The sequence below is a fragment of the Tursiops truncatus genome, chromosome 7, assembly GCF_011762595.2.
Source record: "Tursiops truncatus isolate mTurTru1 chromosome 7, mTurTru1.mat.Y, whole genome shotgun sequence".
In the NCBI taxonomy this organism is placed as follows: Eukaryota; Metazoa; Chordata; class Mammalia; order Artiodactyla; family Delphinidae; genus Tursiops; species Tursiops truncatus.
In genome coordinates this window covers 111,771,229-111,795,167 of record NC_047040.1, presented here as the reverse complement: position 1 = coordinate 111,795,167, position 23,939 = coordinate 111,771,229, and the positions used below count along the sequence as shown (strand labels likewise).

At 48.6% G+C, this 23,939-nt stretch overlaps 1 protein-coding gene across 12 annotated transcripts in view; it reads left to right on the top strand.

Annotated features, from left to right (window-relative positions):
- The window catches only part of HERC2 (HECT and RLD domain containing E3 ubiquitin protein ligase 2), a 230,744-nt gene extending 210,577 nt beyond the window's left edge, over positions 1 to 20,167 (top strand). For 11 of the 12 annotated variants that reach the window (XM_073807856.1, XM_019931803.3, XM_019931797.3 and 8 more), the window contains 14 exons: positions 1,736 to 1,913; positions 2,442 to 2,603; positions 3,752 to 3,843; positions 4,056 to 4,195; positions 7,751 to 7,938; positions 8,469 to 8,666; positions 11,021 to 11,104; positions 14,549 to 14,690; positions 14,819 to 15,013; positions 15,664 to 15,776; positions 16,411 to 16,601; positions 17,438 to 17,543; positions 17,863 to 18,075; positions 19,220 to 20,167. In XM_073807856.1, coding sequence (XP_073663957.1) covers positions 1,736 to 1,913; positions 2,442 to 2,603; positions 3,752 to 3,843; positions 4,056 to 4,195; positions 7,751 to 7,938; positions 8,469 to 8,666; positions 11,021 to 11,104; positions 14,549 to 14,690; positions 14,819 to 15,013; positions 15,664 to 15,776; positions 16,411 to 16,601; positions 17,438 to 17,543; positions 17,863 to 18,075; positions 19,220 to 19,492 — 2,275 coding nt within the window. In that variant the 3' untranslated portion in view covers positions 19,493 to 20,167. Of the gene's footprint in view, positions 1 to 1,735; positions 1,914 to 2,441; positions 2,604 to 3,751; positions 3,844 to 4,055; positions 4,196 to 7,750; positions 7,939 to 8,454; positions 8,667 to 11,020; positions 11,105 to 14,548; positions 14,691 to 14,818; positions 15,014 to 15,663; positions 15,777 to 16,410; positions 16,602 to 17,437; positions 17,544 to 17,862; positions 18,076 to 19,219 lie in introns of those variants that run through there. The other variant, XR_012333188.1, reaches the window with a different exon arrangement.
- Positions 20,168 to 23,939: the final 3,772 nt, after the last annotated feature.

The window sequence follows — 23,939 nt, the reverse complement described above, 5'->3', positions numbered from 1 at the left end:
TATGCAATCAGAAGTTGAGATTTTCAAATACCATTTATGGTACCCTCCCCCTAAAATCGAAATAGTAAGGAATAAATTTGACCCAAAGGTATGCATAACTTACAGACAAAAAACTATAAAATATGGCTGAGAGCAATTTTAGAAGACCTAAAATAATGGAGGAGTATGCTGTGTTCATGGATTGGAAGACTCAATATTGTTGATTTTCTGGTTTTCCCCCAAATTAACCTATTGATTCAACCCCTTCCCAATCAAAATTTCTGTAGAAATTGACAAGCTGATTATAAAATTCATGTGGAAATGAAGAGTACCTACAGTAGTCAAGACAGCTTTGCGAATGAGGAGCAGAGTTGGAGGACTGACACTATTTAACTTCAAGTCTCATTTTAAAGATACAGTAATCAAGACAGTGTGGTATTATTGTATCGAGTGAGAAATACATCAGTGGAGCAGAATAGGATAGGAAGTCCAAAAACGTACCCACAAATACTGATACAATGAGTGTGGAAAAATGAAACTTGATTCCTCCCTCACAGTTTGCAGTGCATAATACAAAAGTGCAAAAACAATTTATTGGAGAAAAGATAGTGTTTTCAACAAATGGTTTTGAACAATTGGACAACTGTATGGTAAACAGTGAACTTAAATTCTTATCTTGCACCATTAATATCCAAAATTAAACCAAATACTTCATCTACTTCTACCTGGGCCAAGTAGCCATTCTTCTGTTCAGATCTGGTTTAAAGCATGAACTGTGCCACAAACCCAGTGATCCATCCAAAAACAAGGACTGCAGCCTAAATTCCAAATACCACAGACTGAAATCTTCAGCCTTGCCTAAGGGAACACCTCGATCTTTGAACTTGAATTCTTATCTTGCGTCATATGCAAAATTAACTCATAAGTCTAAAACGTACAATTAAGAACGTCTAGAAGAAAACATGAGAGAAAACTTTTGTGACCTTAGGTCAGAAGAAGATTTTTAGATAGAACTCCAAAAGCACAATCCAGTAAAGAAAAATAGGATAAATTGGACTTTATAAAAATTGTGAACTTCTCTTTGAAAGACACTGTTAAGAGATGGAAAGCACATGCCACGGACTGGGAAAGCATATTTGCCACATCATATATCTGACCTTAGGTCTTATATCCAAAATCATTATAAATAGCTTTCAAAACTCAGTAATAAGAAAAAGAAGTTTGTCATCAGGCTTGCCATGTTATATATAGACTAGTTGACTCCTTAAATGAAATGTTGATTTATAGCAAGGGTGGACAGGCTGTTTCTGCAAAAGACCAGATAGTAATAAATATTTTAGGCCAGCCACATACATTTTTTGTTGTGTATCCTTCTTTCGTCATTTTCGTTTGTTTGTTTTACAACCCTTAAAAAATGCAAAGCCCATTCTCAGCTCACTGGCCTTTCAAAAACAGGTCATAGGCCAGACATGGCCCATCTGTAAGTGCTGGTCTTCCAGCCCCTGATTTAGACTGTACGTCTCCTCTCTGGCATTTGGGCAGTTTGTATAGAAGGAGGTAGGTAGGGAATTACATGATTTTGAGTTCAGGCCTGAATGATTCTTCCAGATTGATTTAATGATTGACTTGACAGATGTATGTAGGTTGAGAGGTGTGCATTGAATAAATGAGCAACAAACCAAAAGCCTATATTTAATAATTTAAAAATATTTAAGAATGAAACTATTTCAGTTATATTTGGTGACCTCTTTTGCAGTCCGTGTGACCGTCCTCGTGTCATTGAGTCTCTGAGAGGAATAGAGGTGGTTGACGTCGCTGCTGGTGGAGCCCACAGCGCCTGTGTCACTGCAGCCGGGGACCTCTACACGTGGGGCAAAGGCCGGTATGGCCGCCTGGGGCACAGTGACAGTGAGGACCAGTTGAAACCAAAGCTGGTGAGGAGGAACTGTGCGCGGGAGGCCTGGAGGGACAGCTTGCTGTTGCCGTTATGCTTTGTAAAAATCCACAGTATTTCCTATTCCGGATTCTTTTTAGTTTCAGAGTTAACAGTGTTTTTTTTGGTGGGAATATATACCACCGTGGTATATATTCTATGGGTCGTTTAAACAGGATAGCGTTTGAAATACCCTTTTATCTACACTAGTAAATATTACTTGGCATCTAGCTAGAGGCTTTGTCTTCTGGGAGGTCCGCTGTGATTTAGGTGAGGCTGCAGGGTGGGTGGCAGGACTGAGCACCGGACATTGGGACCTGCCTCCTACCGCTGAGATGCTCACAGTTCAGATATGCGAGGGTGTCTTTTGTCTTGGCCTGCAGGACCATTAAGATTCCCTGTTGTTTGTAAAGAATTAAGACAGGCACCCTCCCCCCCACCCCACCCCCAAATCCCAGCACGTTAACCCCTCCGGGGAGAGCCTCCGTTCTGTTGCAGTCGGATGTCCTCAGTGCCCCTCTCTCTGCAGGTGGAGGTGCTGCAGGGCCACCGTGTGGTCGACGTTGCCTGTGGCAGTGGGGATGCCCAGACCCTCTGCCTCACGGAGGACGACACCGTCTGGTCCTGGGGGGACGGGGACTACGGCAAGCTGGGCAGAGGGGGCAGCGACGGCTGCAAGGCGCCCGTGAAGGTACGCTGCCTGCCGCCGCCTGCGTCTCAGGAGTAACCTAACTTCATCTTTAGCTTCTTTGCAAAACACATGATGGGTCACTGGGTGAAAAGGGAGTGAAAGACCCAGAGGTATGAAGATAGTTTTAAGTACTGTTTCGTGCTCTCTTGGGAATGTCTGTGGTCAGCGGGGCTTCACGCAGCCCATGGTTTTATTTAGCGTGCGGACCTATTTGGGGGGAAGGACGACTTGTTCACACCCTTCTGTTCACAGAGGTCTGTTACGTATGGTTTCCACATTTATGAAAAAATTGTTGTGGGCTTTTGTATGTCAAGAAGGCATTAGACAGAGGCTTTGCACCTTGCAGGACTGAGATGTCGAATGTTGGGGGGTCTTGGGGGGGGAGGCCATTACTGCTATCATTGTGATGGGGGTAGGGTGAGGAGAAAACAGAGAATTAGGGGATAATTAATTTAAATTTGAGAACTTGAGTCTGGAAACAGTCACAGGTAATAAGGAACATAGTTTGCTAGGTGAGAAAAGATGTCAGCTAGGTAAATGAACCCCAACAAGACCTCTGGGTGCTGGCTGTGAAGGGTCTGGACCCTTGAGCATGCAGGGGTGGAAGTGGGTTCCAGTACTGACCCGATCAACGTCGTGTTTAATTGGAATAACCTGGGCAGGTGGATTGCTAGTGTCTGAAGTCAGAACCCTGGTTGTCTTGGCCATCCGTCCCCCGTTACCTGCTTCTTCTTCCCTGTGGGCCTGTGCATCTGATAGGGCTGGAGGGCAGATGGGAAGTGCAGGGCTTGCTGGAGAATGGGGCCACCACATCACAAAGAGAAATGGAGTTGGGAGAGTGAATGCTGGGGAAAGCGATCATAGACCTTCAACAGTGACGTGTTCATTTCCAGCAGTATGCGGCGGGTCTCACGGGTGGTGGCATGGCCGCCTGGCCGCCTGTGGCCTGTGCTCCCTCAGAGCCAGGGTTCCTGCCCCTTCTGAGAACACTTGGCTGTGTGGAGTAGGGTTTTATGTTGTAGTAAATGTTTGGCGTAGGAGTAAGGGCTTTCCGAGTTCTCTATTCGCGTCACTGCAGTCTCTATATGGGTGCAACCATCAGCAAAAACCTTGATTGAATCAGTCTAATTAAGCCTTTTCCCTTCTAGATCGATTCTCTGACGGGCCTTGGAGTGGTTAAAGTGGAATGTGGGTCCCAGTTTTCTGTCGCCCTGACCAAATCTGGTGCTGTCTATACTTGGTATGCAAGATTCTATTTATTTAAGTCCACCAAATCCAGATTGTTAATTAGAAGTCACTTTAACTGCCTTTTTGTAGATAGAAATGTGGTTTCTGTGGCAGGCTGTGGTTTGTGTCTTGCAGTGTCAGTGTGGTGTCTGCTCCAGGAGGGTGGCGCAGGGTGGTAAACAAGATGGCTTTGCACTCACAAGTTCCACGTTTCCTTGTGTGCAGGGGCAAAGGTGATTATCACAGGCTGGGCCATGGATCTGATGACCATGTGAGAAGACCTCGGCAGGTTCAAGGGCTGCAGGGGAAGAAAGTCATTGCCATCGCCACCGGCTCCCTGCACTGTGTGTGCTGCACTGAGGACGGTAGGTGGGAGGCCCAACCTTGTAACTTGGAGGTTTAGGGATAATCTGTGCAGCTCTAAGGTGGAGGGGGGATGGGGAGAGTCATACTATACTCTGAAAATACGCCTGTGGTTTTGGCCCTATCGTCTTCAGTCCCTGGTGTTAACACTGGTGAACATGTTGTGTTTCGTGGCTAACAGAGCAGGCCTGATACGGCTGTTTTTAGGAACACTCGCTTGCAAGGTTGGCCTTCGGCTGGCTTCTGGGAGCCTGGATTTCAGGAGGGCTCCCACCAGTCCTAATTGAAGGAGGCTTTGTTAGAATGTTTGCAAAGAGCGTGGTCTCTGCTGAAACCTGCTTCCTTCTGGGGGTCTGGAACTTGGGTACGTGCCAGGCAGAGTGCCTGCCTGACCTGCCCCAGTCAGAACCCTGGCATCGAGTCTCTTATGTCCCTGCTGGACGGCACGTCACAAGTGGCCACAACTTGTTACTGAAGGAACTAAATGCGTCTGTGTGACTCCACTGGGAGTGGGGGACCCTTGGAAGCTCACTCCTGGTTTTCTCTGCACTTCACCCATGTGCCTTTTCCCTTTGCTGATTTTGCTTTGTGTCCTTTCACTGTAATGAATTATAGCTCTGAGTATGATATGTGCTGAGTCCTGGAGTTCTCCTAGTGAATCATCAAAACTGAGGGTGGTCTTGGGAACCCCAAGACAGTGGCAAAAGGGAATTACAGATGGAATTAAGATTGCCAAATCAGCTGACTTTACAGTATGGAAATATTCTGAATTATTAAGTGAGCCTAGTAAAATCTCACACACCCTTCAGTGGAGAAAAGGAGGCAGAAGATCAGTGAGAGAGATGTGATGGAAGAAGGGGAAGGAGAGATTTTCCAGTTACGAGAGGGTCTCAACTTGCCATTGCTGGCATTGAAGGTGGAGTGAAGGGGCCAGGGAGTATGGGTGGCTGCTGGAAAACTGACATTCCCCAAATTTTGCTCCCTTTAAAAGGCTTCGGTGAATTATATGAACACGTGCCCTTTAATTAGTTTCGATGAATGAGTTTCATATATGAATATGCAACTTCTGTGGCTTGTGGTGGGACTGATGTAGTTCTTGATGAAGAAATTACAACACACTTTTATTTCCTTTATTATAATTTAAAATTTTTTGAAACATATATATAACACACTTAGAGAACAGTTGCAAGTATAGTACAAAGAACTTTTTCTTTTTCCATGTGAGAGATAGGTGATGCCATGGTGCCCCATTACCCTGAACAAGTGTGTATTTCCTACAGTGATGGGCCCTGTGCTACATAATCACAACATGGCCTTCAGTGAGAAAATACACACAGTTGTCACTCCACCTGACCTCCCTCTCTCTCCCCTCACAACATGGGCTCCATCAGCTGTGCTGCTCTTGTCTCTGTTCTGAGACAACCCTCAGTCACCCCTCAGGGTCATTCTTGTCAGTCTTCTTCAGTCTTCTTGGACTTTTTGGACCTTGACACTTTTCACACTGGTTACAGGCTGGTTATTTTGTAGAACATTTTCTCAATTTGAGTTTGATGTTTCCTCAGTAGATTCAGGTTGCACATCTTTGATCTTAATTTATCCTGCATTCCTAACTCATTCTCAGTTCATCAGGTGACATGCATGTTCTCTTTGTCCCATTACTAATGGTGTTAATGTCAGTCACTTGATAAAGGTGGTGTAGCCAGCCTGTTCCACTGGGAACATCCTTTGTAACTAATCAGTATTTGGGAGGGTGTTTGAAACTATATAAATATTCCTTTTTCACTGAACATTTTATTTATTCTCATCAGATATTTAAATTTTTGTTGGTTTGTTTTCATCTTGTCGGACTCATGGTTTCCTAATTTATTTAATGAGTTACATATAAGCTGTTGCTTTTACTTACCTTGATGCTCAAATTGTGCCCTGTTTGGCTGGTTTCATCTCCTGAAGTTCCCACCCCGTCATTCATTGAGTACTTCCTTGCTTTCTGGCACAAAAAGACCTTCTGTCCTCGTCTTGACTCTCCATGTCTCAAGCTTAGAATTGTCTGTTTCCCCAAGGAGCCCTGGTGCCTTTAGAGGAAAATGGTGTTTGAAAGACAAGGTCAGGTCTATAGGTGTGCTCATCGCTAATGGAATGTCACTGCTCCCAGGCCTTCTTAGTGGACAGAGCTAGGGAATATATATGTAAGTAATACACAAAATTACATCTGTGTTTATTTCTATATGTATATATGTACATAGAGTACCACTTGTTCACACCAGTACCCCAAGGTACTGGACCACAGGTTCATTCTAGTTTTCTCTCTTTCCATACTTGTTACTCCTTTCTCTTTTGGTAAGAAACCTGGATCCCCTTACTGAGTAAGTAAGTGATTCACTTACTCTTCCTGTAGTGGCTGGTGTCCCATCGTTGCCTTTGCCTTCTCCCCTGGTGGATCCTCACCTCACTTGGGCTGTGACTGCCCACTCTGGACCGTGTCCCCACATGGGTGTACTGCTCCCTGCTTTGGCTGACTTCCCACACCTGGCTACCCTCTGTGTGGAAGTCCTTGTCTCTCATGCACTCTGATTCCCTGCACCCAGCTGCGCCTCTGCGGAGAGGCTCTCTTCCCCTTGCTTGCACTCTGACACCTACCCAGTGGCTTTAGGACTGAGTTCTCCAGAGCAGGAAGGGGCAGGACACAAGCACACTGCCCTTGATCATGTGGGCCTTGCACTTTGCACAGTGGTGCTTATGGCTTCATGGCACCCTGAGGAGTCTGTGGATTTGCAAGGCTTGTGATGTTCCTAGAGAACTAAACTCATTTCTATTCTAGTCACCACCTTACCCATACAGTGGTGTTTCATGGCTGGAATCTAGTATGGTGTGTTGAAAAATATGATTCTCATCAGTGAGATATGAATGAGAGATTCATATCTCATGTTTAGGAGATGAATAACCATTGGAAGAACAACATGTTCCTTTAAAACATGGATTTTGTTTGGTTAAAAACTGACTTTCTCTTCCTTTGACATACAAAATCAATTTGGATTGTAAGTATTTACAATCTGTTTTTTTTTTTTCTTTGCGGTATGCGGGCCCCTCACCGCTGTGGCCTCTCCTGTTGCGGAGCACAGGCTCCGGATGCACAGGCTCAGCGGCCATGGCTCACGGGCCCAGCCACTCCGCGGCACGTGGGATCCTCCCGGACCGGGGTACGAACCCGTGTCCCCTGCATCGGCAGGCGGACCCCCCACCACTGCGCCACCAGGGAAGCCCTACCATCTGTTTTGATGTTACTTGTTCTGATTAAGAACTACTCCAGTTACATGCTTAGTCCTGTGAACAGACACGGTTGGAAAAGCCGTGTTAGCAGCAGGGGAAGGGTCCTGGGAAGCCTGCTACCTCTTTGAGTGTTGTGATTAGAGACATCTAGATCACCGTAAGGTTAACATTTCACAGACAACCGCCGACACCCAGCTGGAGGGCAGCGAGGACTGTACGTGTGGGAAGATGGTGGTGGTTGTGCGTTCATTGGTCCTAGTATACAAGTCCTTGTTCTAAATCTGCATTAGGTGAAGTTTATACGTGGGGCGACAATGATGAGGGACAGCTGGGAGATGGAACAACAAATGCCATCCAGAGGCCTCGGCTGGTAGCTGCCCTTCAGGGCAAGAAGGTCAACCGTGTGGCCTGTGGCTCAGCACACACTCTCGCCTGGTCAACGAGCAAGCCCGCCAGTGCTGGGAAGCTCCCTGCACAGGTTAGTGGCGATTGGGTGAGTGGGCCAGCAGGCATGCAGGTTGTGACAAAGTTACAGCCTGTGTATTGAATTATGCGTGTGCAAGCGTGCGTGCACTTTGTTTTCCCCTTATATATTTACAGAGGTGCTCTACTGAAAATAATTTATAATTATTGGTAATGGTAAGAACAGTATTTTTAAGAACATTAATTATTCACACCTGTTGACATTCTGTGTGTATCAGTGTGTCACCTTTATTCAAAATTTTATAAACTATATAAAACCATTCTGGTAGTTCAGGCTGCATGTTTTCTGTAGTAAATATATTTCTATACGCTAATTTTTTTTAACGTTCTCTTTGGTTTACGTTTCTTGGCTCAGGCAAAATGGCCAAAATATTATTTTAGAAACAGCAAGATATTTTAAACCAAACTCAGAAGTCATAGTGCTTCTGTGTTTTCAAAAACAGTATTTTCAGAATCCATCTACTATACTATGGCTTACCTGTGCGTTGGCGCCTAAGTTGACTTAACGCAGTTTCCATGTTTCAGGTCCCCATGGAGTACAGTCATTTGCAGGAGATCCCAATCACAGCACTGCGGAACCGGCTGCTGCTGTTGCATCACATCTCAGAGCTCTTCTGCCCCTGCATCCCCATGTTTGACCTGGAGGGCTCTCTCGATGAAACTGGACTCGGGCCTTCTGTGGGCTTTGGCACTCTGCGAGGAGTTCTGATATCCCAGGGAAAGGTACCGCTCTGGTAGCAGTTGTTACTATAGGTGATATTGGTATCTTCAGTAAGTTTTATCCAACAAAAATTCCTAAAGTAGGAATGTATTGAATACAGCTCATTCAGCAAATGTTCACTGAGCACCTACTATATGCCAGGCTCTGTCCTGGGTACTTAGAATGCATCGAAACAGACAAAAATCTCTTCTCTTTTGGAGCTTATGTTAAAAATGAATAGTGTGGTGTGCTGCCTTTTCCCCCTGTAATCTCTGTTTCCCACCTCCCCAGAAGGGGGTTGGCAGACCTAAGCTTCCTTTCTTACAGTGTTCTCTGCTGTCCTGGCCTTGAGGCTTTACGGCAAATCCCTGCTGACAGCAGGAAGGAAAAATAATGGGATAATTTCTTCTCCAGGGATGTCCAGCAGAGGGACCTGGACGTTACAGATCGCTTGGATAGAAGTTCGGTACCAGGATATGTGGAAATTCCTGGCCGAAGGGTAGTTTAACAGCCTCTGAAAAGAATCATGAATGAAGGCTTCTGAAAGTCATGAGAGAAATTTTGACCCATTGACATTTGTAATAATTTGAGCTTTCTAGAATGAAATGCCTGAAGTCATCAAGTTTCTGGCAAGCAGCTTGACAGGGTGTCCTGGAAGAGGCTCGATTGTTGTATGGTAGGGGGAATATTTGTATAGGGAAAAAAAAGCATAGAGGTCAAATTGAGGAATCCTAGTCCTGAAGAGTCTGATTCTGTGACATATATTGTTATCCAAGGTTATGATCTATTCTTATTGATAATAAAATTTAGATGTTTTGGAGTACTGTCCAAACAGATTTTTTTTCAGGATTAGCTTTATTTCCTAAAATACCTAGCCGAAGGAGACTGGTGCACACGTTTTATTTTTATGTGTGGCTTAGAGACACGTAGACAGTGATGAGGATTGTGGTAATGGTAAGAGCTCTCTGATGACCCGCAGCAGGAAAAAATTGTGGGCAGGTAAAATCAATATGAGACTTCACTTCAACCATTTTTCAATAATAAAAATGGCAAATTTGATTACTTTCACCGTTTTTTTAATCCCTCAAAGCGGAGGTGATAATAAGCAGTAAAAGGGAAAAAGCCTCTCCTTGTAGGGAGGAAACAAAGCGAGAGGTAGCACGTGTCTCACGCTGAGTATGTGAGTGTCGTGCAGGCTGGGAGCGCAGGGCAGGGACGCCCAGGGAGGCTGAAAGGGCACCCTCAGGCACGGGGGTGTCAGCCTCTATTCTGGTCCTCGTTGGAAAGGACCGCCTCTGCAGGAAATTCTAGGGAGTGGGTTTCGTTGGTGACTGTGGAGAGCTGTTACCAGGGCCCAGAAGAGAGCGAGCCACAGGAGGGCGGGGCTCGCGGGGCGCTCTGTGGGGAAGGGAGCTCATGCCTGGAGCAGGACCGAGCAGCGAGCAGGGTGCTGGTCCTTGGGGTGGAGGGTGTGCAGGAATGCGTGGGGAGCGGCCTGCCTCTGCGTCGCCTATATGGTGCGGGGTGTGTGTCTGTGGGCCCCCCGTGTGATGGCAGCACCTCTTCCCTTCCCATCGTCACAGGTTGGAGCTCTCAGGCTCTGACCTAAGAGGGGGGTGCAGACCTTGCTGTCGGCACCTCGTGGCCCGCCCTCCGCTCCTACCCCAGCCGCCCTGTCTCCAGAAGAGAGCCCAGTCGTCCACTTGGCAGGGACCTGGGGCTGCCACTGGTCCTGCCTCCTCCGGGTGTCTGGACTCTCCTCCCGTCCTCACGCACACGCACACGAGCACGTGTCCCCTGCGCCCAGGCCCACGTGGGCATGTGTCTCCCTGGGTGAAGTTGGGGCCTGCTCCCTTTGCTTGCCGTCTTCACCCTGGGTTTTCCAGGTTTCTTTCAGTGCCCGGTGCCCATGAGTTCCCTCCCTCACTGGCTTCGCCATCCCCATCCCACCCTGGCCCGCTCCGCGGCCCTGCTGCGGCTTTGTGGCCGATGTCTCTGCTGGGACAGCAATACTGTATAATTAGTGCCTCAGTCCTGCCACTAGTGGACTTGCAGTTTGGCTGGGAAACCTCGGTTTTCTGTTTAACCCTCGGAGCCTGGCCTGAGCCCTGGGTTGGAGCAGGTGGTCCCCGGGCTCTGGCCCTCGCCCCTCTCTGTGCAGTGCGTGCCGGGTGCCTCATGCCTCCAGATGGCAGGCAGGGGGTGCTGCTAAGCACTGGCCCTGCCGGCTGCCTGAGCCTCTGCATGGGCTTGCGTGTGGATGCCAGGCTACCGCCCTGGGCCACCTCATGACCCGACAAAGGGAGTTTTGTGATGTGAAATATCTGTGGGTAATACTTTCTATATCACATTCTAAATTTTGTCTCTCGTGTTTTAGGAGGCGGCTTTCCGAAAAGTAGTACAAGCAACTATGGTGCGAGATCGCCAGCACGGTCCCGTGGTGGAGTTGAACCGGATCCAGGTAACAAGTGGAGATGGCTTTCTGTTCTTAGATGTGATGGCTTTGTGGTTGTGAGGCATGTCCCCTCAGCCGGGGGCAAGTGCTCGTAGAAAACCTTCTCTCATGCCCTTGCTTTAGAGAGCAAGGTGCCACATGTGTGAGATGTCCAGTGCTGAGACTGCCAGGTGGCAACGTTAGTGGTTTTCTTTATAACGGAAAGAAGAAAGGCTTATTTCAGATAACCCAGAACCACAAATCCAGATAAGCAAAAGGGGAAAAGTAAAAATGACCCATATTTCCACCACATAGTGATAACTGCTGCTAACATTTGGGGGGTGTGTATCTGTTGGTTGTAAACTGAACTGGATGACTCTCTTTTGCAACTTGCTGTCTGTTGCTCTTAATGCATTGTAATAAGCACCTCCCTGTCCCATGCTGTAGGGCCGTGGGATTGTTTACGCCAACCAGCTGCCCACGTTGATTTCTCTGCTGGGGGCTAGAAGGCTAGGGTATAGCAGGGCCAGGTGGTGTGGCCCCAGCTACGTGTGTGTCTTCAGTCACCCCCTTGGGTTAGGTTTTGAGAGGCAGAGCAGGTTCCCTGTTCCCGCCAGCCTCATACCTTCCCCGGCTCTGATGGCTGCTTACTTTGCCAGTTTAATAGGCCAGAATCACTTATACTAAGACTGTGTCACAGTAGTAATTGAAGAAGTGAAAAGTAGACCATCTCTGAATTTGTACTGCTGCCAAATGTATATAAGCTTCGAGCTAAAAGAATTAATTAAAACCAGAGGAAGCCCAGCACTGCTGATGGCGTGTGTGCACTTGACATTTCCCACGCCAGCGAAGTCGGCCCCGCCTCTTGGAGCAGGAGCAGAGCCTGAAGAGCGGATGCTTTGTTCCTGAGCCGTCGTGTCAGCACATGGTTTCTACCCTGATGCTGGTTGTATGACTAGACTTTCTTCCAGAGCTGTTCCTGGGGGCATTTTCAATTAAGGCATCAAACTCTTTTCCTTTGTTGGAGAACACATGTGACCATGCTGATGGAAGTGGTTCCTTCACTGACGTCATAGTGTTTAATGTGAAGCTGGAGGTCAGTCAGCCCATTCCACAAACAAATGGGCTGTTTTAACTAGGGTCATAAAAAAGCTTTTATTTCCCCACCTTGGAGGATCATTTTGGTTTGCTCTGCATTATTAGGGTGTAAATACTAAAGTTCGTAAGTGAGGAAAGCTGATCGTCTAATTCAGACAGTTGGGTGTTCCTGGATTGCAGGCCTGCCTCAGCTGTGCACAGGCACCACATTGGGGCCAGTGGCCCAGTGTGGGTGTCCAAGCCCAGGGCCCTTGGCACCAGGGAACCTGGCTAACCTGGAGTCCACACCAGGCACATTTTCCAGTCATTGTGTGCTCAGTGCCTCTTCTTTTCTCATCTTGGCATCCCCAGCACAGTGAGTTATGAAAATGCTCGGTGTGTGTCTGAAAGAACAGAATAGGTAAGGAGAGAAACAAATTTGTATTAGACATTTTTTAAAAGGCGTATAAACAACCTTCAACACAGCGTGCAATGCTCATTGATGTCACAGGGGCCACTCCGGGCCACCCAGCGGTCCTCAGGTGCCAGAGCCAGGTTCCCTTCAGTTCAGGGTTTCAAACATACTCTTGAAGTTGGGAAGGTCCTCCACAAAGATGGATATAAAGTAGAGCAGAGTGGTGCGGGGGGCATTCTGTGACCCAGAAAGGTGGTGCGGGCATCCTCTTCCCTGTGCTGTCCCAAGGCTGCAGCCTTCTCTCGTGGGGATGCCCTTGGAGACATTTTCTTACTGTCTGTCAGAAGTGCTGTAGAGACACTAAAAGTAGGCCATGTTCTTGGAGGGTTTCTCTGTGTTTGAATTTAATTTAGTTTTGTAACAGGATCTAAAAATCTGTGTACATTAAAAACTTTAAATGTATTGCAGATAATGCTTGCTCATTTCTGAAAATTTAGAAAATTCAAATTAAAGACCATTAAAACCACCTATATTCCTGCTGTCCAGAGGTGTCAGGTACACAGCCCTGTCCTTGCAGTGTCCTGGCTGTGTTCACATAACCATGTTCCTTCATAGCAGCTGAGAGCATCAGTCTGTGTTAACTGGCACTGTAAACGGAGGTGATGTGACCTTTCGAGTGGGCAGCAGGTCTGTGTCTTACCCCTCACGTAGGAACGCATCCTTCTCCCTTTCTGTAGCTCACTCTCCCCTGGGCGCTGTGTGCCTTAGAGAGCTGCTGTTAAGGTCAAATGAAATGACATATGAGAACGTGCAGCTGACTGTGTGGTGCACAGGAAGACTCACTCCACAGGAAACTATTGTCATCGTTCTTATATTTTTAGTCTTGAGAATGGTAATTTATGCAGTGAGGAGAATTAGCTGTTAAACTCAGCCTAGAACTCACGAAGAAGTTAAGGATGGTGAGAGTTTAGCCAGAAGAGTCAAGTGAAAGTACATTCTCACAATCATATTTTCCTTAACTTCTCATTTTGCAGTCATTTCAGACTGAGCTTCTTGGGTGATTCTGAAGCACAGCCTAGGCTGCAAGCTGCAAGGTTACTGAGGCCACACTAAGTGAGGGCTTGAGGGCCATTGTTATGATCTGTTGGGGAATCTTAGCTTATGATGAGAAATACAGGTGGGACAAGTGATCATACTTGGAGACACAGTGACCCCAAGAGTTGAGCAGGGTCTGTGCAGGTGAGGAAAGGAGGGGAGGAAGGTTCTGTCCTGGCCCAGATATTACAGGCCAGGTTTGGTCTCAGAGCCCCTTGGGGTGACCCTGCCAGGGCTGATGGTCTGCTCGGAGGGCGCTTTCAGGGCTCCTGGCCGCTTCTTCACGGAGACCGTGGGCAAGGTTACAAAGTGTGAGGGTGAGCCAGGCTGCAGCTCCTGCCCGCCCGGGCTGCTGCAGTCCTTCCTGTGGTCTGTGATTTCTTGAGGGCATGTTTGCTTAGCCACCACCGTCCTGCCGGGCTGCGTGTGCTGGCGAGCGCGCCCTGGCCCCATGAGCACAGCTGTCCAGCAGGCAGCCTGCATCAGGGGAGGGAAAAAGAGGAGCGCAAGGCTGGTCTTCGGGGTCCTCAGCAGGCGTGGGTGAGGAGGCGAGGACATAGGTCAGTCCTGGGAGCTCCAGCAACCCTTCGTGCGCGCACAGGTGTGCTCGGGGGGTTGTGCTTGAGCTTGCTGGGCGCTCGTGGCGGCCTGAGGTTGTAGGGGCCGTGCCACACATCTGGGTGCTGCTTGCTGTCTGTAGGGTCTCCTGCCCCCACTCCCCGCTGGTGACCAGGACAGGACAGGCGAGGGTAACGGGAGGGGTGACTGGCCGCAGGGCCCTGCTTTGGATGCAGGGGTTCCAGGGCCGGTCGGCTGCCGAAGATGGCACCTGTGTGCTTTCTGCTGTGGCCCCCCTTCTGTATGTTCTTTGTCTCCCTCTCTAGGTCAAGCGTTCAAGGAGTAAAGGTGGCCTAGCGGGCCCTGATGGGACCAAGTCTGTCTTCGGGCAGATGTGCGCTAAGATGAGCTCATTTAGTCCTGACAGCCTTCTCCTCCCACACCGCGTCTGGAAGGTCAAGTTCGTGGGTGAGAGCTTGCGTGCGCCGAGGGGCGGTGGTGTAATGGTGGTGCGAGGAGAAATGAGCGGCCCTCAGCCACTCCCCAGGGAGCTTTGGCGCAGTGACCGTGAGCTGCCGACCCTCCTTTCCCCCCAGGTGAATCTGTGGATGACTGTGGTGGTGGCTACAGTGAGTCCATAGCTGAGATCTGTGAAGAGCTGCAGAATGGACTCACCCCGCTTCTGATCGTGACGCCCAATGGGAGGGACGAGTCGGGGGCCAACCGCGACTGCTACCTGTTCAGCCCGGCTGCCAGGGCGCCCGTGCACACCAACATGTTCCGCTTCTTGGGTGGGCCTCTTGCGTGGGTGCAGTGCTGCAGCTGTTCCGCTGTGTGTGCCCTGTTAGCTTAATGGCTGCTGTGTCTTGGGAGTGGTGCAGCTGTTTTAAATGTCTCCTTCGAGCTTTCTCAGTGTGCAGCTGCAGGGACGTGCAGAGCCGGACCATTAGCAGCTGTGTGCTAAGGACCAGGAGGTGCCTTTGGCACTCAGAGGATCTGAGACAGCGTGTCTGCATCCTAAACGTATCTGAAACTTGGGATCAGATCTTAGGATGTCTTGATACTTGGCCACCTGTTCATTGAGGGTCTGTGCCCATTAACTCACGGCACTGCCTGCACCTCTCCAGGCACTGCGAGCACCTCCTTGAGAAGCTCCGGCTGTTGGCTTTGCCGTCAGAGGATTGGCCACTGTGGCTACAGCTGTTGGTGGAAAGAGCAGAAGAGTTATAGACTTCACCCATAGGAACAGAAGGGAGCAATGAATTCAGAGTAGGATGTAAGGTTTTAAGGACAGACCTAAGTCTCTGTGAATTGGGGTAATGTTGGTTTAGAAGGCACTGAGGCCCCAGTGAAGAGCTCATCTCTGCTGTGTTGTTGAATGGACTGGATGTTCTGTCATCCGTTCCAAGTATCTCCTGTTTCTTGTGTTTCGAACGAGCAGGTGTGTTACTGGGTATTGCCATCCGGACTGGGAGTCCTCTGAGTCTGAACCTTGCTGAACCTGTCTGGAAGCAGCTGGCTGGGATGAGCCTCACCATTGCAGACCTCAGTGAGGTAACCTCCAGGAGGGAGAGGGCTGAGAGATGTGACACCTTGTGTGCCCAGCACAGAGCATGGGGGGCGTCCCCTGGGGTCTGGTTAAGAGGCACAGGCTGTCCCGAGGTGCTGACATACTCGCAGGTGGTCAGGCTGCTGGCTGTCGGCCGCCTTCTAGTAGCAGAGTCGGGGTGTGGACACAAGGCCAGTCCGTTTCTAGACCTTGATGCACCAGCTGCTTGTGGGCTTTGCCACTTGTACGGTCTCGTCAGATAAGAAAGCCCTCTGTCTTTCCTGTGGCACAGCTGAGCCATGGGCAGCTGGGGGGAAGTTGAGGCTCCCGGGGCCTCCCTAGGTGTGGTTCCCTTGGTGCCATGAGTGAGGTTGGGACTCGCCTGTGAGCAGTGCCTGTCGCGCTCTCAGTGAGTGGTTTTAAAGACTTCCTTGTTACATGTTCTTTCTTCAGCTCCTCGGGTAAAATGCTTCCCCGCTGCCCCTCTTTTATTCCCCGGCACGCGCAGTACACTGGGAGCCTTGCCGTACGCCCCAGGCAGATCGAGGCCTCGCGCGACTGCGTGTCGGGTGTGAACTGGGGCCTGGGGTGCGGGAACAACCCCGACCCAACAAACGGACTCCCTTCTCCCCTTGAAAGGTCGATAAAGATTTTATCCCTGGACTCATGTACATCCGTGACAATGAAGCCACCTCGGAGGAGTTTGAGGCCATGAGCCTTCCCTTCACGGTGCCAAGCGCCAGCGGCCAGGACATCCAGCTGAGCTCCAAGTACACACATATCACCCTGGACAACCGCGCCGAGTATGTCCGGCTCGCAATGAACTACAGGTACGTGGTCGTCTGCCCTCCAGTGTTTCAACTCAGTAAATAGCAAAAACAGCAGAAAATGGTTTGCTTGGGTGGCCGCTTTCTTTCCACAAGGAAAATTTAATGGACTTGGCTCCATTGTGATCAGGGTTGGAGTACTTACTATTCTCACCTGAGATTCCTGGCTCTGATCAGAATACCAAGGTGAAGAGAATCCCCGTTTGGGGACTGTCCCAGCAGAGGTCACAGGCCTTTGTGTGCCACCTCTCCGGGAGCAGGGCTGTGTTTGGGGCGTCTCCACCCCTCGCCTGGCCCTTGCGCCACCGTCAGCTGCGGTTGCTGCGTGGCCTCCGGCGACGTCCGCTCAGTGTGCTGCTTGGGAGCCTTCTCCTCCAGAAGCACCTGGCTGGGTGTTGGGATGAGGGCCCGTGCGTCAGGTGGGCTTTGCTTGCTAGGCTCTGCCTGAGGCTGGTCCTGGCAAGTGCCATCCACCCGTGTTCCTTTCTGTCTCGTGCCCTAACTCGCCAGTCACCAGGGCCTTGGATGCGGCATCTGCTTTCGGGAAGTTCTTACCGTGGGTGCTGTGAGGCCTGCTCGCTGCCTCTGCTGGTCGGACTCTGGCTCCTTCCTGGGAAGCAGGGGGGATTGAGAATTGTGTCTTGGAACGTGTATAGCCGTAGCTAGTTTTTGAGGTCGCGTTCCCTGTGCCAGTGAGACGGCCCCACTCCGTGAGAAGCTCTGAGACTCTGTCTGCAGAGCCACACCTGGCTCATCTGTGTGGCAAGGCTCGGTTGGTATGAGCAGAACAAGATCTACATCACCAAAGACAGAAGTGTGAAGTGAGTGTTTTCTTTCAGACTCCACGAATTTGATGAGCAGGTGGCTGCTGTTCGGGAGGGGATGGCCCGAGTCGTGCCTGTGCCCCTTCTTTCTCTGTTCACCGGATATGAACTGGAGACAATGGTATGCCCGCCGCTTCGTGCTGCCGCCCTGGAATGCCTTCTCATGGTCATCCACTGAGTCAGTGCCGCCAGTTCACCTCTCAGTTAACTCTTGCTCTTGGAGGTCTGAGATACACTTGTGCCTTTTGGGTGAAGTAAGACATGCTCAGGGAACGATTAGTCCCCGCCTCCCCCGCCCAGCCCTGGCCCGCACACGGCAGGCCACAGGGCCTGTCCTCCCACCCATCCCCTAGGGCCTCCCACGCCTGAGCCTCCCCACACCAGCCCTGGGAGAAAGGAGTGGTGGACCCTGTGCTGACGCAAAGCGTGTCCCTCCACAGGTGTGCGGCAGCCCAGACATCCCCCTGCATCTTCTAAAGTCGGTGGCAACGTACAAGGGGGTGGAGCCTTCCGCACCCCTGATCCAGTGGTTCTGGGAGGTGATGGAGTCCTTCTCCAACACTGAGCGCTCCCTCTTCCTTCGCTTCGTGTGGGGCCGCACGAGGCTGCCCAGGACCATCGCCGACTTCCGGGGCAGAGACTTCGTCGTCCAGGTGCGGCTCCGACACACCCCGCGGCGTCAGCCGAGGGTCGTGTTCCTCGCACGCAGCCCTGCCCCAGCTGGGAAGGCGAGCAGGTCTCTCCTGTTACGTGGTTTTCCTTCCCTCTGGAAACAAAAATGAAAAACACGTAACTTCTTTGGTTTGACAGCTCAAAATTCAATGACTACAGGTCTTGGGTACCACTGCCTACTTCTAAAAAGTTTTATCTGGCCACCACCAGAATACACTGCTGTTATGTCAGCGTATCCTAGGTTGTTGAGGACACACATCACTTAAAGCGTTTATTTGATTCTCTGGTTGAATTAGGTGAATCACTGAGTAATGCTGCTTACTGAGAAAAATCAGCGCTCATCAGATTGAGTTTTGCTTTGAGTTCTGACTCTGCAGTCCGTGGTCAGAGATAGGCTCTGTCTACCTGTCAGGCCCTGGGGGTGAAATGACCTGATTCCCCACTGCCTACTCTCAGTTGACTTTGCCAGTCGCAGTGCTGAGGGGTGGAGTTTACCGCAGAGAGAGGGATTGGAAGTCCACTCTCCCGCATGTTTGGGGGGATTCGGGGACGACTCCTTGCCCAGTGCACCCTGTCCTGGGTCTCTGGCCAGGGTTACAGAAGTAGTCCCCTCTCAGGGAGATCTTTGAGAGCATATGCAGTTTTCCTCTCAGAAGGTAGGTAATTTGTGGGGTTTTTCCACAGTGCTTGCTGGCTTCCTAGCATCTTAATCTGTTGTGGTTGAAAGTGGGCTGATAGATTCAGGGAGAGCTTCCCCACATGGGTGATGGCTAAGCCCGTGCCTTTGCACCGGACCCTGTGTCAGTGGGTCTGGGGTCCCACCTTGTTGACCGGGGGTGGGTGGAGCCATCTGACTCTCCTCACAGCATTGGTCTGTAAAAGGCAATTGTCACAGTAACCAGTTGCTATTTTTTTATTGAAAGTCCTGGGAAATAGTTAGTTGCTCCTTTTTATTTATGAAATTGGCTAGATTTTGTGTTTTCTGATATTTTGTTATTTTTAGCCAACAAAATATGATGCTTTATGTGAATGAGAGTCAAGAGTCTAATGAACACAATAAAATAGATTGCGGTTTTACCTGTCCTTGTACATAGTCTGTGATGATTTAACATTTTTCATTAACAGGTATTGGATAAATACAACCCTCCTGACCACTTCCTTCCTGAATCCTACACCTGCTTCTTCTTGTTGAAGTTGCCCCGGTATTCCTGTAAGCAGGTGCTAGAGGAGAAACTGAAATATGCCATCCACTTTTGCAAGTCCATAGACACAGATGATTATGCTCGCATAGCCCTCACAGGAGAGCCGGCTGCGGATGACAGCAGTGACGACTCAGAGAACGAGGATGTGGATTCATTTGCTTCAGACTCTACACAGGATTACTTAACAGGACACTGAGGTGGAGAAATGGCATCCATCACAAGACGCCACGAGACTGAGCGAGGAGGCAGAGTGCTGCAGTTCAGACTGCAGGGCGTGACGTGTGCCATGAGAAGGGTTAGCCCCCTAACGTGTGGGAGAATGATCAGAAAGTCAGCCTTGCACGTGGAGACTTAAAAGGGGCTTCTTACCCACAATGCTGCATTACATGTAGGACTTCTGCGTTTACTAAAGTGTGTAAATGTTTAATATAAATAATGAATTGCAGCGTCCCAAAAATGAATAAAAAGCCTTTTCCCCTGTGGGTGCAATAGATTGGTTTTTTCCCTTCCTTTTAAGTGTTGTGCATTGCCTTGATTGTACATTGGAAATACTGTGTAACAATTAAATGGTATCATAAATATTTCAATTAATTTTACTCGGAATTTGTTTATTAAAAGTTTTTTGAACATTAAATGATCAGTATTACTTGAATGCATCCAGAGGTTATTTAAACCAAAATCAAAACAAAAAGGCCATCAGCCCCCCTCTCCTCCCCAGGTGCACATTCTAGCGTATGCGGTGTGTAACTTGAATTGAGGCCTTTCTGTGAGCAGTATCATAACTTCTATCATGGAAAGTACTATATATAATGTTTGTGTCATGTATATGCCTAAATTTTAATACCCTATAAATAAAACGTCTGTCACAAAATTGTTACGCTGATCTTTCTTACGTGGTTAGACTAGCACTGGTGGGTGTGCTGCCACCCCAAAATAGATTAGTGTTTGATGCAGCATTAGTTAAAGCCATTCCAGTCTAGTTAGACTCTTTTGGTTACAAAACCAAACTCACTGCAGTGACAAAGGGAGTGGTCCTCAGGAGACTGGAAGGGCTCCAGGGGAGCAGCTAGGGTCGGGAGCCTTCAGCGTCCCTCCCCTGTCCTCCATGCCATCTGCCTCTGCAGCCTTGGTTCCTTCCTGTCCCATGGGCCTGGGGGCAGGGGAGTGTCTCTGGTCCAGTCGGCCATGGAGTAGGATTTGAGCTGCTTGTTCCGGGATCACGTGTGTGGTAGGCTCTGCAAAGTGAAGGACTGAGACCATAGGAGGGAGATTGGCCGGCAGGCCTAGTACAGTGGAACTTGGGGTAAACGGTATCAGGTGGAGGCAAGCAGTAGGAGACTTTCATGTGGGAGACTTTCATGTGGGAGACTTTCTTTCCTCGGGGATTCAATGTGTCACATTAAAAGATCCAAAGAGAATTTTTTTCTGGGAAATTATTCATGACCAAATTGGTGAACGTTCAGATTAGCCCTTTTTTCAGCTTGTCTCAAAATTTCCATAAGCTGTGAGGTGTTTTTTTAATCACCATCCCTTTTGTTTTTAGTCAGCTTTGGCTGCATAACAAACTACCCCCAAAGTCGGTGGCACACAAGAAGAATTTATTTCTCTCTTTATGCATCTGGGTTGGCCAGTTTTGACTGCGTGGCTCAGGACTGGGGGTTGGGTAGGGCTCTGCTTCACATGCCCTTCTGACGACCCAGGGCAGGAGAGCAAGCGAGAACAGGTGCAGCCTGCGGTCAGGCCTGTATTGTCCCCTCCACTCTCAGGCTCAACAGGCTGGCAAAGGTACCGCCTCTACAAACAGTGTTCTCAAAGTCCTGTTCTAGGAACCTGGAGGTTCCTGAGGCCCTTTCAAGGTGTCCATGAAGTCCTCCCTTTTCCAAAGTACATATCTGCATAAGGCCAAATTTTCTTCATATCCTTCAATCAAAACATATGGTTGTCCCTTGATATCTGCAGGAGATTGGTTCCAGGACCCCCAAGCCTACCAAACTCTGTGAATGCCCAAGTCCCTTATGTAAAATAGAGTAGCATTTGCATATAACCTATAGACATCCTCCCATAAATACTTTTATAAATTTATTTATTTTTGGCTGCGTTGGGTCTTCGTTGCTGCGCGTGGGCTTTCTCTAGTTGTGGCGAGCGGGGGCTACTCTTCGTTGTGGTGCGCGGGCTGCTCATCGTGGTGGCTTCTATTGTTGCAGAGCACGGGCGGGCTCTAGGCACGTGGGCTTCAGTAGTTGTGGCTCATGGGCTCTAGAGCGCAGGCTTAGTAGTTGTGGCGCACGGGCTTAGTTGCTCCGCAGCATGTGGGAATCTTCCCGGACCGGGGCTCGAACCCGTGTCCCCTGCATTGGCAGGCGGATTCTTAACCACTGCGCCACCAGTGAAGCCCCCTCCTATATACTTTAAATCATCCCTAGATTTATTATAATACCTAATGCAATGTAAATGCTTTGTAAATATTTGTCAGCAAATTCAACTTTTGCTTTTGGGAACTTCCTAGAATTTATTTTCCTGAATATTTTTGATCCGAGGTTTAGCTGAATCCGCAAATGTGGAACAATAGTGGAGGGCCGGCTATGGCAGTTTGCGGACTGCAGAGGCAGAAATGAGAATCCAGCTCTCTTAAGCCAGAGTAAAGAGACTGATAAAAATGTAAATACCATTCTCACTAAAGTTTTTTGTTTTGAAAAATAATTTCTCAAAATAGTATCCATGTTAATAAGTAATTGGCTTGTTTTTATTTTAAGATGAATAAATATTCTAAAATTTTTCAGTTTTATGTACTAACATCTTTGCTCTGTTAGTTTCTCCCCTCTACCCCCTGCCATCTAAGGGTCCTTGTGGGACTATTAAAAAATTTTTTTTTTTCAGTTTTAATTTCCAGTGTGGTAACTACTGATAGATAAAATCCAGGTAAAAATCATTGAGGATCCTAAAGAGCCTTTAAGGGTGAAAAAGTGTCCTGAGATCAAAACTGCTGCTTCTCAGGGGAGAAGCTGCAAGGTCCTGGCAGAGGGTGGTCCCAGGAGGAGCAGATGCTGGGACAGCTGCCCGCACACAAGCTTCACCTCCACGATCGTGGCCCTGTCCATGAGCATTTGCATAAGACACACTCACTGTGAGCTCCTTTTCTTTTTTGTTTAACTTCAGGAATCCTGGAGGATTCTGTTTCCTCTTTCCTCTGCTGTGGCACTGCCATGACCCCAGGCCCAGCTTTTGCGTCCGTGTTGCTAGTGCACACCCAGTGGAAGCCACCAGCACCTGATCCCCTGCTCTCACTCTGCTTTAGTTGGCTTGGATGGCAAGAGGCCCTTGGAGGGATGATGATTTCTCGAAGCAGTGACACCCAGTCCCAGTGTGGGACACTGGAAACCTGTAGTTGACATGCAGGTCCTAGAGGAGGGCATGCCGGGCACTGTATGTCCTAGTCCTGGGACCAGGCCCCTGCTCTCTAATGGCTGGAGTGGTGCTGGTGGTGTGCCGCAGGGACATCTCCACCTGAGTGAGGGGTGTGAGGGGCAGGCCCTCCCCAAGTGCAGGGAGCTGGGCCAGGTGGGCCACGCCCCAGCCACTTTTCAGGCGTTTTTTTTGTTTGTTATTTTTTGGTTTTTTATACACAAGTGAGACTTTCCTCTGAGGAATTCTGAACAATGAATTTTCCTCTAGCTCATTACATTAAAAAAAAAAAAAGACTATTAAAGCAGTTTTAGACTTACCGCAAAATGGAGCAGAAGGTACAGAGAATTCACATATGCCCCCTGCCCCCAAGCACGCACAGCATCCCACATTATCAACCTCCCCACCAGAGCAGTACATTTGTTACGATTGATGAGCCTGCATCGGCTCATCACTGTCACCCAAAATCCATAGTTCACATTAGGGCTCACTCCTGGAGGTATTACATTCTGTGGACTTGGACAAATATATAATGAAGTGTTTTCATCATTTTAATATCACACAGAATAGTTTCACTGCCCCAAATATCCTCTGTGCTCTGTTTATTCATTCCTCCCTCACCCCAACCTCTTTTATTTTTTATTATCTTCAGTTTTGCCTTTTCCAGAACCTCATATAGTTGGAATCATGCAGTTTGGAGTCTTTTCAGATTGGCTTCTTTCACTTACCAATGCATTTAAGGTTCCTCCATGTGTTTTCATGGCTTGAGACCTCATTTCTTTTTAGTGCTGAATAATATTCCATTGTCTAGACACCACAGTTTATCCATTCACCTGTTAAAGGACATCTTGGTTGCTTCCAAGTTTTGGCCATTATGATTAGAGCTTCCATAAACATCCATGTGCCAGTTTTTGTGTGAATGTGTTGTGAACTCCTTTTGGATAAATGCCAGGGAGCACAATTGCTGAATGGTATTTAGTTTTGTAAGAAATTGCCAAATTATCTTCCAAACTGGCTGCCCCATTTTGCATTCCCACCAGCAATGAATGAGAGTTCTTCCAGCTCCACAGGTCATTACGCTTTTAAATGCCTTTAAAAATTTTTTTAAATTTTATATTGGAGCATAGTTGATTAACAATGTTCTTTTAGTTTCAGGTGTACAGCAAAGTGATTCAGTTATACATATACATGTATCTATTCTTTTTCAAATTCTTTTCCCATTTAGGTTATTACAGAGTACT